Here is a 15,540-nt window from a genome sequence, read left to right on the forward strand (position 1 = left end):
CGCTTGGGCTCCAAATCGGCACTCGGTGCAATAATAAGTAACTTTCTGCTTGGTGCAACAATCTACTATTATTTGTTTGGAACAAGGATAAATGTATGAATTGCAATACTTTACAAAAAAAACACGTACAATATATACCCATACTCAGCGGCATACAATTTGGCCCACGCTATATACAAACTTACCTATTACTGCATACATTTGTGGGCCAGATTTTTTGCCGCTCGGTATATTTGTTTAAAATATACCCAAACAGGTTACCTTACAAAGAGGACTAAGGCTGGTATATTTTTACGATGTGGTGTGCGCTCTCTTGTGTCTATTATTGCTAATAGCAATCGCCAACGACTATGCGACTATATGTTATGCACAACACTAATAACATAAAGCTCCGGCTTATCATGCAAAACATCAATAAAACAGACGATCAAATAAGCAATCCTATAGCCGAAATGTATTTTTCTATAAATTATCCAGCCCAATATACTACCCATAAACATTATATGTATATTTATGCTTACAATGCTTAGATACGACGTCTGGCTGATTGAACGAGTGAGCGATTGAGTTTTATTATGCCCTCGTCACACTGTGAACGATAATCATTTCCCGCAATAATCCTGAGGGGAAAGCTGGTGCTTAATCGTTCACCTGCCCAATTATAACATTATACTTAAGCATAAAATTTATATTACTCCACCTTACTTATAGCAATTTCGTTTTATTGCGTATTATTCTTTGAACCAGGCAAAAGCGTGTTCCGCATGAGGCTTCTTTTTGGACTTGTAAAAACTAAGTTGGGAAACAAGGAATGGTCTATCGCTATTTCTTTTGCATCCTACGCGTGCTTTGTTTTTGTTAATATTGCCAAAATAGATATAGACGCGTCGTGTTGTGACGTTCGTTATCTTCAGAATGTTCTCGAATCTGCAATACAAGGAACACAAAATAAATCTTGCACCTATTTCAAAAGTGGTTTGGTAAGCTCAACAGAAGAATAATATTTTTTTAATTGAAATCGACTAATGTGTCAGCAGCTACATTTAAACGATCTTCAAAGAGTAACACGTCAAAGACTTGACGTCATCTGGAAAATTTTTGGTGAAATATTTTCAGATAACATTTTTCACATTCATTTTGTGAAACCTTATGTAGGTATAAGAATTAAAATTAAAACTATGGACGTGACTTCTTGGCTATCCATCCATAAAAAAAGTTTTTTAAAAATAACTGTGATTCAATAACCTATTGATCTTCACACTGTCAGTCGTAGGTGCGCCTCCGTTTTTCTAATACGTTTATTGCAGGAACGCGAGCTTCTACATTCCACTTGACTGAAGAACGAGGCGTGTCTGTAAGACCTTTTTTCCTATAATTTAAATGATTCCCAAAATTCGTTTTGTGGACAAACTCATCGAATTATAAGTTCCGAAACCACTGACTTTCATAAAACGGAATAAAAGAAAACATATCAAAAGTATTGTTCTGACTGATTGGCTGGACCAAAATCATGATTAGGTAGGTATTAGAGGTTTTTTTTTATAATGTGGGCAAGGAATAAGGAAGGATTTGTTGGAAATGTTCTCGGGCAGGAAGTTCTGCGATAAAAATAACGTATCTATTTCAGATTTCATTCACTAACTTGATTTAGTTTTGCAGTGTTATTTTAAAGAACACTCCGTATACGCTACAATAATTTTACATTGTAATCTCCACAATACGGGGTGAAGTACAGCCACGCAGTAGCTTTATGACTAGCATTAGTACAAAGGTACCATAACCTTCTTACGGGCGCTTTTAGTGTCCGTTTACGCTACAATAAATTTTTGTGAGAGCTTAAAAGATTTTTTTCATCTCAGTATTAAAAGAGAATCATTGTCGTTTATTCCCTCTTAGGCTTAACATAATTTCACAATTTTCTTGTTGCCTTTTTCTGAATTTCTATTAAGCTAATGCGTGTAACCTACCTTTCTTAATTACACCGGAAGCAAGGTAATATTTTCACCGAATAATAATGTAACACGTTCACAAAGAGCAGCGTCCAGAACCGTTATTTTCAAATATGCGTATCTAATAAATAAGTGTATTCTCACTCTTTAATTCGTTCTGCTAAAATAAAATAAAATTTAGAAAACCAACAAAGAAAATAGTATATTGTACCATTTACCCGAGACGTTTATATAGCCACCCCAGCCAGTACGGCGAGGGTGGATACACACGTCGAGGGGAAAATGGGTTTAATGCTCGAGTTTTACACTGCTTTTCACTTCGATGGCGACCGACAGTGATCAACAGTGGAAACAATTGTTCACTTACTATGTACCTTTTATTGTTCATGCATCATTATATATTTTTTTAATTTTATTGGTCAATTTTGATTGATTTGATTGATTTTTAGTTTTATATAAATTAAAAATTATAAAAAAAAATATGTAGAAACTTCTTTGTGTGTGGCTGTTTACACCTGATTGCCTTGGTCTTAGACGAAGATTTTTACTTTATACACTAGAGCATAAAATGTCATTTTATGTCCAGCATAAATACGAACTTTACGAGCATGAGAAGTGAAAATCACTTTATAGTTCTGTGCAAGTATTTTGGATGGCGAACAAAATTTTTGCGACTATTGCGGCTTCACGGACTTTAGCGAGCGTCATACATCGAAGTCGGCTTCATTGAGGTATGTTGTTCATGAATTGTTCTCTAAACATAATGCTGAGCAGAAGAGCAAATAAGCCACGACCTTGGTAACAGTCACTATTCAAAGGTTTAATCAACAAATTCGTGTTCTAAGTAGAAAAGAACTGATAATGGTTTTAGTCTAGACGAGGGCTGTTACATATATCAAACTAAAGCCGCCATCTTGAGTTTTAGGGTTCGAAGAATAGTAAATAATAAGCTTTATAATGTACCTACCATTGCAGGTTCCTTCAATATATCATTTTTTGTACAGTATCTAATAAATACTCGAATGGTATTTAATACAACCATTACAGCATGATAGATTACTTTATGTTATAAAGTACTTTGCTATAAAATTCTTAAAAATATTCCTGTTTCAATAGTAGGTACTAGCGCATTATAAAAGTTCCTAGTATTAGTTTGAGTTAATTTAAATTTCGGTTCTTTTATCTATAATCTATTCTTGTATCTATATACTGTCAGTCGTTCAGAGGTTAACTGGAAGAGATCCCTTTAAGGGATAAGTTCACCTTTGTACATCTTATTATCCTGTGTTCTGTTATTTTCATGCGTTTTTATGTACCTACAATAAAGAGTTTTACAATACAATAAAATATTGAACAAGCACATGAAGCTTTTGACAATGTTCACACACACACACACACAAGCATCACGCCTGTATTCCCAAATGGGGTAGGCAGAGCACACGAAACGTTACCGCTTCGGAGCCACTTTTAGCAATTTTAGGTTTTAAGTTTGTCAAAAACGGTACAATAGTGACAGGTTGCTAGCCTGTCGCCTACGGTATACCTTAACCTATATCCTCAGTCGCCTCTTACGACATCCACGGAAGAAATGGAGAGGTGTAATTCTAACCCGACACCACACGGGGTTGACAATGTTCAAATATGTGAAAGTCTATGAGTTTATTTATGCGTGCGCGCGTGTGTGTGTGTGTGTGTGTGTGTGTGTGTGTGTGTGTGTGTGTGTGTGTGTGTGTGTGTGTGTGTGTGTGTGTGTGTGTGTGTGTGTGTGTGTGTGTGTGTGTGTGTGTGTGCGTGCGTGCGTGCGTGCGTGCGTGCGTGCGTGCGTGCGTGTATACTTGTTATTCTTCACGATAAAACTATATGTAAAATAATAAATTTAATACGCAACGAGTACTTTCAAATGAAGGCTGGCTGATAATAGCTGATAATATATTAATGGTTACCCTGCTAATTTAGGTATAAGTCGCTTCAAAAGTTTCCTGTCCCATCACCTACAATTTTAACTACGTATTCGATTATTTTACCTGTTAATTATATCAGTTTTATGTAGGTACAGTCACGTGCATTAATATGTAAACGCTTCCCCATTTGCAAAAGTATATATTTACACAAGATTTTTTAACTAAGTAGAGTCAAGGGCAAAGATATCGACACGGCCAAAGTTACAAAAATATGTGTACTTACCTACACGACTTTATGCACTTAACATTAAGGCCGTGTATACATATTTTTGCAACTTTGGCCGTGTCGATATCTTTGCCCTTGACTGTACACATGCATAACATTCACAACTTACCCACAAATCCCACCAAAATAATGAAAACGATATTTTTTAGTAAAATTAAGTAAACAACCTCATTCACAATATTGTGTACGGTAGTTGGTCCCCTTTTTTTTTAAATATACGTGACAATTTCTAAATAATATCTACAACGCAGTGTAATGACACAAATATAAACAATTACGTTTGCTTAATTTTTCACAACAATGTATACACGTGGTCTTGACGTTGCTCTAATTTGCAAGGAAAGGTGGCAGCTACTTTTACTACAAAATCTCAAATCAAAGTTCGTATCGTACCGTCCCTCTCACTCTCGTATTAAAATTAGTGTTAGCGTCAGCGATACGATACGAACTTCGATTTTCGAATTTCGTAGTAACTCCCCTGATTGTAATTTTTTTCGAGTCGTCTACCATAGATAATGCTAAGAACTGTTTTAAGTTTAAAATTTAAATGGTCTTACGGCCAGATTCTTTCAATATGCTAAAAAAATATTTACTTAAATTATTGCAAAACAATTTGATATAAATTTCAAATATTAAAATAACGAAGTTTCATGAAGCGTAGATAAGTTTGTGTGGTGTAAAATTGGGTTATAGCTAAGTTTTAACGATATAAATAAAACGTTAGCTGACTAGGAACCTCTTTATACTTTGTTGTTTTTTAGAATTAGAAAAAGGGTAAACAATCTTGACGAGTCTTTTTATTCAAAAACGTTTAAAAAAAACAATAACTATTACTTATGATACCAAAAGAATATAATGATCAATAATGTCCTTGTTATTTGTTACATATTTGCTTTGGCTTATTTTTCAAAAGTGTTTTTCAATAAAAGACACGTCAAGATCGCTTACCTTCTTTGTAATGCTAAAAAAATTAAATAAAGTCTGAAATAACGTACCTACTAACTTGTATTTCATATTTGTTTACATATTAATGACGCTGCGGTGTAGATATTATTTGGAATTTTTCACGTAAGTATATTTAAAAATAGGAGCGAATACCGTATACAAAATTGTGCTTGAGATTGTTTACCAAAAATATCCGTGTACATTACTGTGATGGGTTTTGTGGGTACATCATTTTGAACGTTATGCGTGTTTACATATTTAAAAAAAATGCGTAAATTTATACTTTTGCCTATGTGGAATTGTTTACATATTAATTCACGTGACTGTACAATAAACAGTTACACATACATATTTTTAGCATTGTCGCCTATTACGTATAAAAAGGTTGGATGAAAACAATGAAACTGGTGATAGGTATGCGTACAGCGCAAGCGCAAGGCCGTTCATGACCAACTATGGAACGCTTTCGAAACAAATGACTTATCGATTTCATTGGCAGATTATTAACGTGTCCCAATGATACTTAATTAAAAACCGGCCAAGAGCGTGTCGGACACGCTCAAAATAGGGTTCCGTAGCCATTACGAAAAAATTAAGTAATATTTTTCTAAGAATTTCGTATTTTATACGGAATCTTCCATAGTTTAGGTATATTTTATACCTTAGGCTGCTATTTACTCTTAAACTACTAATAATTCTCAAGCAAACTTAACCGTTATAGTTTTCCTTGAAAGTTTGAGATACATACTACCATCCTGAATTTTTTCAAAGATTTTAGAAGGGGGGGGGGACTTTCTATGTTAATGAAAATTTGCACTATAAAGTTGAATATTTCGCAAACAAATCGCTTAATCGAAAAATCGTCTTAGCAAACCCCTACTGGGTTTAAAAGACCTATTTAAAAATATCCCACACTATAAACTTGGATGAGAAAAAAAAAATCACCCCCACTTTACGTCTATGGGAGGTACCATAAAAAAATGTTTTTTTAGTTTTTTATTGTAGCATTTTGTGCGCATAGTTTACATATATATCCGTGCAAAATTCCAGCTTTCTAGCATTGATAGTCCCTGAGCAAAGCCGCGGACGGACGGACAGACAGACAGACGGACAGACAGACAGACATGGCGAAACTATAAGGGTTACGTTTTTGCCATTTTGGCTCCGGAATCCTAAAAAAGGGTTCCATTGCGAATTAGTTCAATAACACAGTAGGTAGGTACCTAATGCACTATCATATACAGAACATTAATGCGCGTTCTTTGTTGAGTGGGTTCCATTAATTACGACAATACAATGCGCAATGTTTAAACATTTTTGTCCAATGAATGCGTTTCGTGGAAACTAATAAACGGTAATGCCATTGTTTATTCTACACATTGTACTGTAGGTACCTTAAATACAGGAGTATGTGTGCAAAATGGTAGCTAAAGTGAATCAAGAGAATGAATTCAGGCGTATGTAATTTTTAACTATCAGTTGCCCGCGACTCTGTCTGTGAAGAATGAATACAAGATAGTTTCTTTCAATGAACTGAGCCGTTTGTTGAAGTTATCGGAAATTAAGACAAACACGGTGTGCGTTTAAGATACTGGGTGAAAATCGAGTGAACGCTTGTATACGTTTCAGGCACTGATTGAAGTAGCGCTAAGAAATTCCGGCAGTTAATGGGTTAAAAGGATATATTATTTTAATGATCGGTTGATAAAATAAAATAGTACAACAGTTTATTTAGTAGGTAATAAACTGTGCAAACAGTGGTCATATAACATAAATTGACGTAGAACGTGATCTCATAACGTCGCCATAGCATTCACTATTGTATTACTTAAAGTAATTGTTGTATAACGTTACCTACTAGTTTACGTGACGATTCTAAAACATGCTAACAATAGTTTGAAATATACGTAAGCTTCTATTTCAGTTTCGGGACAAATTTAGATTAAGTTATGTAACGTAAAAGCACAACCTTGTGGCCACAAACGAAGTTTAAAAAAAAAGGCATACAAATCTTACAAGTTAATTTTGATCCACTTCTAGTGGTCAAATTTGTTTAAAAGATACATATGATGTAAGTTAAGTGATCACGGTAATTGAGGAGATAAATGAGGGTTCCGTTTCTTCCTTTTGAGGTATGGAACCCTAAAAGGGCCAAATGCGAGTCAGACTTGTACACGGAGATTGCAGCTGCGTAAGTTAGGTATTTTTTTAGGATGTAACAACTAGCAGTTAGTGTATGCATTTTTTGCCATACTTGTCATCACAAAAACTTTTGGCAAGCCGGTGGGAATCAAGTTACAACAGCGTTAAGCAACTGATACCATCGCACTATGTGTTCGCAACGGTTTAAACTTCAGTCCTCGTTTTTCTGAAAAATTGTTGAATGCTCGTTCCCAATTCACAATGGAGTTCTAAGGGAAACGCCTTTGTTCAGCAGTGGACATCTTCCGAATGATGATGACGATGATTATGTTGATTATGTACCAGGCTTTACGCGCGCCTGAGTAATTCAATACAGGACATGTCTCAATTCATAAACTTCTTTCAATTGCAAAGTTTTATTCCCGCTTAGGCTTTAATAATAGAACCGGTGAAGTACAAACTAGAGCATAACAGCAAACATGTCCACGTGACAAGGGTCCCGTGCTTCAGAAAATTCAGCTGTCGGACCCTCTGCCCATAACGCGTCCGTCATAACTTGGAAGCCGTTTTACGTAAAACTATTATGTGTAAACTACATTATTGAGCAAACATTTTTAAATAAATACGTATGTATACATAGTCCAGAAAATAGGAATTGCCTATCTGTAATCTTCTAAGATGTTAAGGGTTTTTGTCAACATCAAAGATAAGCGATTCGAGTTTCGAAGCGAATAGCAATTAAGTTACAGATTCATATTTCCTGAACTTTACAAGGGCCGAGGCTTTGCCCGCTTGGCTCCCTAATCTGAATATTTCGAAAAATCTCTTCTTAGTGCACCTTCATGACTTTTGAAGAATATGACTGCCGAATTTTAAATCTACTGTTGCGTGCGTTGTTTATTACTCACGTTACGGTTTTTTAGTTGCAGATTGTCAGTTTTATGCTTTTTTCAGTGTTTTTAGAAACAATAGCCCGCAAATTCGTGTGCAAATTAGTTTATCAAATTTTCGCATATTTACAGTAAGAAAAAAGAACATTTTGTGGAACCAGTAAAAAAAATTACAATGAGTTGATCCGCTGTTATTTGTATGTCATTTTTCAGGTAAGTACAAACTATTGGGTATTGGCTATGTTTGGGTTTGGTTGCTGGCAAAAGCTAGTCATCAAATGATAAGAACCTTTTACTGAAATTTACTTATCAATACATGTGTATTGATTGGTCGCCTCCATTTTTCATGGACAATAATTGTCTCCTCAAAAAAATCGTTATTTTCAAAATATTCAATACTTATTTAAATTTTTTTTCAAAATACTTTTTACTATACATTTATCATAATAACATTAAAATTAGGATATTAAAACTATTGTTTTTTTACTAAATCGTTGTGACATAGTATTCAAAAAGTGTGACGAAGGTGTTTTGCATACAGATTAATCGTGTCCCTCTGCGCAATCTGTTGTCGCCTTAAGCTTTCACGCAAAAAAAATACAAAGAACCTTTTAATACAAAAGCATTTAATAAACTTTTGAAATGTTGCCATTAAATCAATAATGAGTAAATAGACATAGATATCTATAATTTTAAATAAAAAATATTTTACTAGCTGTCCCCCGCAGTATATGATTTTACTGCTACCATTTTGTCACACGACTTACGAAACAAATAATATGCGTTAGTTATTTTGACCTTGCACGCTGGGCACGGGTACGTTCCCTCTCCTCCTTGGCCTCATGCCGCGTGTCCCCGCGCCCTAGCGAACCAAGTAAGTTGCCCGAACGCAGTGGAAGGAGGTGCGTGTGTTTATTCGGCAGCCGCTCTGTCACGTAAGTTACTTCTTTGAAATGTTATTATAGTTTCTGTTTTCTAATATTATTATATTAATATTCAGTAATATGTCGTATGCGGGCAGTTTCACGTAGATTGTATGATTAGTTTAATGCTGAGAACATCAAACGCTGATTTTTCACACCTCTGTCACAAAGCACCTTTGTCACGAAAAGTGTGACGAAGTGGTATAGCTCGTGACGGAGTGGCCATTTTTGTATGGAATTTAGAGCATTCGCTCATTGTAACAACACTAAATTATTTATTTTTGTGCGTTCGACATTACACCGTGAATTATTTTATTCATTTAAGGTATTACCATCAGGAGATTAGGTGAAATGAAAAATGGCGTTATCTGCGGCGGAAAGGCAGCAACGTTGTCGCGAGAAAAGGAAAAATGACCCTGAAAAAGTTGAAGAAGTCAGACGTAAAGATTTACAAAGATATCACGCTCGTAAAAAGCTAGTTAAAGATATGATATGACGGAAAAAGAACACAAAGAAATGAAAAGAAAATGGCAAGTTAGAAATAAGAAAAGAAGAGAAAAACAAAAAGCTGACACTGGACAATTGTTCAAATTAGTAGAGTCAGATGTATCAGATGTGATGTTTGAAAATTTGTTAAAAATAGTTCCAACTCCTAAGGAGGTCAAAAAAGGAAGGCGCGTTTATTACGAATTTGATCAACCAAAAGAAGTATTTGAAAAGTAGATTACCAAAGAATTGATCTTTAAATAAATAAGACTTAAAGTAGCATTTTAAGGGAAGTAAGCTATATTTTGTTATCGTTTTAAAAAAACTATAAAAATATTTAAAGTTCACATTTTGTATGTTGATTAGTTGATTAGTTGTTTTGTATTCATACCCCTCTGTCACTTAATAAGCCACTCCGTCACAAATTTGTCCCCCTTGTAATGCCAAGTCAAAGGAGCATTTTATACATTTTGTTACAAATATTCACTAATATAACGTAATCTTCTATTTCATACTGAACATATATAGGTCTTTTCTAGATTTACAGCTTAATTTATTTCATAGCTTGTACAATATTTAAAAGTTAGCCGTCTTAATGAGCAAAAATGTGACGGAGTGGTATTAAATAACATTTTTTTAAACGTTGATGAAAATAATTGTGTTCTGTGGAGCTAGATATAAATAAAAGAAAAAATTCTAGTTAGTTAAGCAATAAAAAGAATTGTGATTTGATTTTGCACGACGATTAATAAATCAAAACATGTTTGTGACTGAGGTGTTTCTTTTTGGTAACCACTATGATAAAACTTGAAATAAAAAAATACATAAAAGTAATACTTCAATGTATTATATGTTTCTGAACTTTGTGATAAATGCGTAACAATTTAAAATACATTTTATTTGAGAGAATAAACAATTATTATTTTTAAATCTAAAAATTAATCACTCCGATTGTCATGAAAAATGAGAACGACCCAATTTCCTTTCTCAACGGGAAATACTTATCTACATGTGTATTGATTTTAATAGCTTCCATTTGATAGAAATAATGTAAATTTGCATGGAGAAATAAGGACGTTTTCGTTTCATTTTGTAATAATCTTAGTTAGTAATACGTGTACAGTCGAGGTCAAAATATCTTTACACTTTGATACCTTGTCACTGTACGGCTTCTGACAGTTTTATATAATAATTCAAGCAAGAAGTGAGAGCGATAAGGTAGTAAAGTGTAAAGATATCTTTGATTTCGACTGCACATATATTGCTGCCGTCTGTTGCTAGTTGACAAAGGAGAAGCAACTTAAAAATACATAAGGAATAAGTATTACTGCAATTTTCTGCCGTCAAAGTGCAGCACTAGCACAAACCGTAAACAGTTTTTGATCATCTTAAATGTCGGTAGGACGCCATAATAATTTATTTCTATAATTTTTTTGGAAATAGTGCTCTATCGTTACTATCGAGTGCTATCGATGTAAATACCTATATCATGTTATTTTGTACTAATAGGTACTCTTTGGTCATGATCCGTCCTTCCTTTTCCTTCCTTCTTCGACTAGTTCGATTTCCACAAATTTCACATGTTATAAACCGTTTTTTCGGTGCCAATTTCACAAAATATGTTTACGTCCGTCACGTGTCACTACTTTAGAAAACAATTAAGACTAACTTAAAAAAATAGAAATCTAAAGAAATTAACAGAAATTAACGAAGAAAGTATGCAAGCCGCAATCACAAGACTTGACAGATAAACTGTACTGACGTTTTAGTTTAGTATTATGGCAATGGTTTGCCATGCAAAGTGCATACAAAAGTTTTTTGTTCCTAGTTGCGCGAGACTGGCTTGAAATGGCAATGACACTGACAGCGTGAAAACGTTTGATGTTTGTCATTATGAAATTCATTATTTGTTGTTTGTTGTACAAAATTATTATATGGCTGCAAATTTGTTTTCCTGTTGTAATTGGTGGGAAAAGGAAGTTCCTGGTAAATATAGAATGATTTTTGTTCGCCTTCATAAAAAGCACTATGTATTACTTTCTTATTAATGTTATTATTATTTAAATTTGGCTCTACTTAATATATTTTTTATACTAGCTGTTGCCCGCGGCTTCGCCCCCGTTGCATTTTTTCTGTATTTTCTTCCATAAAAACCTTCTCCAGACAGTAACGAACGCCACAAAAAAGAGTTAGCGAAATCGGACCAGTGGTTCCCGAGTTTTGCGCTTAGCAACACATTTTACGATTCATTTTTATGGGGCAATTTGCCAATGTCAAGTAAAAGATAGTTAAGTTATAAAAAATGTCGGTTATTGTTCAGTAATATAATGCTATATAGTCCATCCCGTGACGGGTTATTAACTATCGGTCAATGAATATCCATAATTGGCCAGAAAATCATTGAACGTTGCCCAAGATGCACTACTCTTCCCCCAGACGGACCCAGCAGCTCTTGGGCACACAACGAGGTAACCCGACTTGCACTCCCTTGTTAATGTTACGAGACGCTAGTGCTATCACGGTGGTGACTGTCGTGACATGCATATTTTCTTTTTACTTATGGCACAGGCGGATCTATATTACCTAAGTAGTTATCTTTAATTTTAATTGGTGCTGTGTCTATTTTGGCTTCCGAAAATATTACAGTTATTCTAAGCAAGTGACAACATCCCATTATAAGTTTTAAAAGTTTCTAGCCAATAGTGAAGAGGGTACCCCAAAATACATAAAAACTTTTGGGCTTTGTTTCGCTATCTAATTATGTTTGTTTCGAGACAGACGGGCTACTTGAATAGAGCTAAAAAGTTTCAGTGCCTATTCGATCTTTGTATATATCTGTCTTTATTATTAGACCTCTCTGTCCTTTCCATTTTCGCAGACTAAGTCTGCACAATGCTGGAAAGGCGTACGAGCGAGTTTGCGTATAGCTCGGGTAGTTTTTTCGCCCGAGTGACGTTCACCGAACTTAGACCCGGTCCAAACGGAGCGTTTTGCGCGCGAGAGCACTCGCGCGTTCCCGAGGTACTAGAGCTACATACACCCCGTCCAGATGCTCTCGCGCACTTCCATTAACGCGTGCATCTGGAAAGGGGCGTATGTAGCTCTAGTACCTCGGGAACGAGCGAGTGTCTACGCGTGAGTGCCCTCGCGTGCAAAACGCTCCATCTGGCCGGACAGGGTCTTAGATGACACGTTATAATATTTTACCATACAATATGTGAATTTGCTCGTACCTACTTACGTCTGTCGGACACTTTAAACATTAGGACATGCTGATTGCTTGTTCTTGATATTTGCTTCGTTTCTATCAATTAAACCCCTTTTCCATTGTTGCAGGTCTACAGTTGCGCAGCATAGAAGAGCCGGCAGGTGGCGCGGGCGCGGGCATGCCCGCGACCACCTGCTACGACGCTGAGTGTGCGCGCACTGAGGCCTGGCTGGACGAGAATCAGGAGTTTGTGCACGATTACTTCTTAAGGTTTGTATGCTTTTAACTGTAACATATGCGTAAATTGGGCTCAAATTGTTAACCTGTGCAATATTTTTATGGATGTATCCGTCAACTTAAGTTTTGCGCCAGTTGGGAGTCAATTTTTAAAATAATGGATTAAGTTTAAAATATCATTGCAAACTGGAAAAAATATGAATTTGAAATACGAATGATGTATTGTAAAATAAAATTACCAGCTTGGTTTATTTTCACAATGTGACTTAATAAATCACTTGCTCGTTTGCCATCCAGTCGAATAAAATAAAATAAAATAAATAAATAATCAGCTCGTTGGACAGGAACTAAGGAGTTTGTGAATGATTTTTTCATGAGTATAAATTTAATCAAGTTATTATTACTCAAAAAAATTAATTACTCTTTTGTAGGTGTCACACGGGTGGTTTTTTACTTTATCAACACCAACAACAACAATTTTAAATACTGTATGGATTCAGACGTTACTTTGCGGAGGTCCATGTTTAAAAGTAATAAGTAATATACGGATAATCTTAAAACAACGCAAGTGCGGCGGCTATTTGCATAGCTTGACCGCACTTCTTCAAGGCGGAATAAATCAGGATCATCCATTTTATTTTTCAGTTAAAAAATATTAGGATTTATTTTTAAAAACCTGTGGCGCTCTTTATTTTTTACATTTTGGTGTATTTACTGTCTCGCTTGTATCATGATTTCTAATTTTCTTGCTCATGCTAGGTACCATGATTATACGCTGATACGCAACACAGATACATTATTCCAAACGATAAACGTTGGCCAAACGATGTAAATGTTGGCCAAATGACGAAAATGTTGGTCAAACGATATACTTAAATGTTGGTTAAACGATGTAAATATTGGCCAAACTTGCACGAGGCACGTTGGAAGGTCTTATATTATGTCGAGAAATTAATATAATCAGCCATAACATATTTAACAGTCGATATTAATTATATTGACAGGTCACGCGTACTCGCAATTTTTTTTTATTCATTCACGTCAGAAGTTTTTTTTTCATAGCTAAAGAAAAAAGTGGTTTTGCTAATTTATAATTAGGTATTACTTACTAGCCGTTGCCGGCGACTCCATCCGCGTAGTATTCGTTTATCGATATACCGCAGGAACTATGCAATTTTCCTTGATAAAAACTATCCTATGTCCTTCCCGGGGACTCAAACTATCTGTACACCGAATTTCATCTAAATCGGTTCAGCGGTTTAGACGTGATTGAGTAACAAACATCCAAACATCCAAACATCTTCACAAGCTTTTCACATTTATAATATTAGTAGGATTTGATCAAATTCCTCAGGGATATGATCAATCAAGTCCCAGGAGATGATCGCGTTGTATCATTTCCCTTGCGGAATTCAGTGATTTGATCAAGTCTGCGAGCCGTTTTAGGGGAATGATAGAATTATAGCAATGGCCGATGGATTTCTTCGTTTCCCTTAGCGATTTGATCAAATCCCTGAGCTGTTCTAGGGAAAAGATAAAACGAATCATTTAAGTCAATTCAATTTGAACATTTTACTTAACACGCCTAGTTTTTATCAAACCCCTATACATCATCATCATCATTAAATAAATAAATAAATATCAAGGGACAATTCACACCAATTGACCTAGTCCCAAAGTAAGCTTAGCAAAGCTTGTGTTATGGGTACTAAGCAACGGATAAATATAATTATATAGATAGATACATACTTAAATACATATTAAACACCCAAGACCCGAGAACAAACTTTCGTATTTTTGATACAAATATCTGCCCCGACGCGGGAATCGAAGTAGTCAGGTTCTCTAACCACTAGGCCATCTGGTCGTCTAAAATATCATTAGCCTGTATACGTCCCACTGCTGGGCACAGGTTCTTTCTTGGGTGAGAGGGAATGTGAATTAGTCCCCACGCAGGCCCAGAGCGGGTTCGTATACTTCCTTGAATTTCTTCGCAGATATATGCAGGTTTCCTCACGATGTATTCCTTCACCGAAAGGCTATCATTATCATAACTATTAAATGATATTTTGTACATACTTAAGTTCCAAAAATCTCATTGGTACGAGCGGGGGATCAAGCTCGCGACCGCCGATTGACAGGCTCTATACAGTTTTAGAAATACGTATTATTTAGTGACATGAAATAACAAGCATACAAAAATACAAAATATTTATTTGGTAATCATAAAGTAATATGTACATGTTACCAAAATGTCTTTGTATCTTCTAGAATAAATAATAAGTAAGTCAGGAAGCGTAACTCAGAACAAATTCTACACAAAAAGTGGCCATACCTAAAACCAAAACGACTTATGAATCAAATACGAATCAATTTCAAGGTTGCAAATAGACGTTCTTGTTGATTGGTTAAAATTCAGAAACAAAGCAGGGATTGGTTGACTCGCGTGATGCAACGTCAGATGGCGTTCAGACGGATCACTTCTTATATGCTAACGTTTCAATGACGTGTCATAATATTGATAATGGCAGCTTGTTTTTTAAGCGACTTAAAGGAAAAGGAGGAGGTTATCA

The 15,540-nt window shown here is 35.3% G+C and overlaps 1 protein-coding gene across 1 annotated transcript in view; it reads left to right on the top strand.

Annotated features, from left to right (window-relative positions):
- Positions 1-15,540, top strand: part of LOC141440935 (dual 3',5'-cyclic-AMP and -GMP phosphodiesterase 11-like) — a 174,281-nt gene that overhangs the window by 52,577 nt on the left and 106,164 nt on the right. The window contains exon 3 of the mRNA XM_074105528.1: positions 12,859-13,000. Coding sequence (XP_073961629.1) covers positions 12,859-13,000 — 142 coding nt within the window. The remainder of the gene's footprint in view (positions 1-12,858; positions 13,001-15,540) is intronic.

The sequence above is a fragment of the Choristoneura fumiferana genome, chromosome 23, assembly GCF_025370935.1.
Source record: "Choristoneura fumiferana chromosome 23, NRCan_CFum_1, whole genome shotgun sequence".
NCBI classification, from domain to species: Eukaryota; Metazoa; Arthropoda; class Insecta; order Lepidoptera; family Tortricidae; genus Choristoneura; species Choristoneura fumiferana.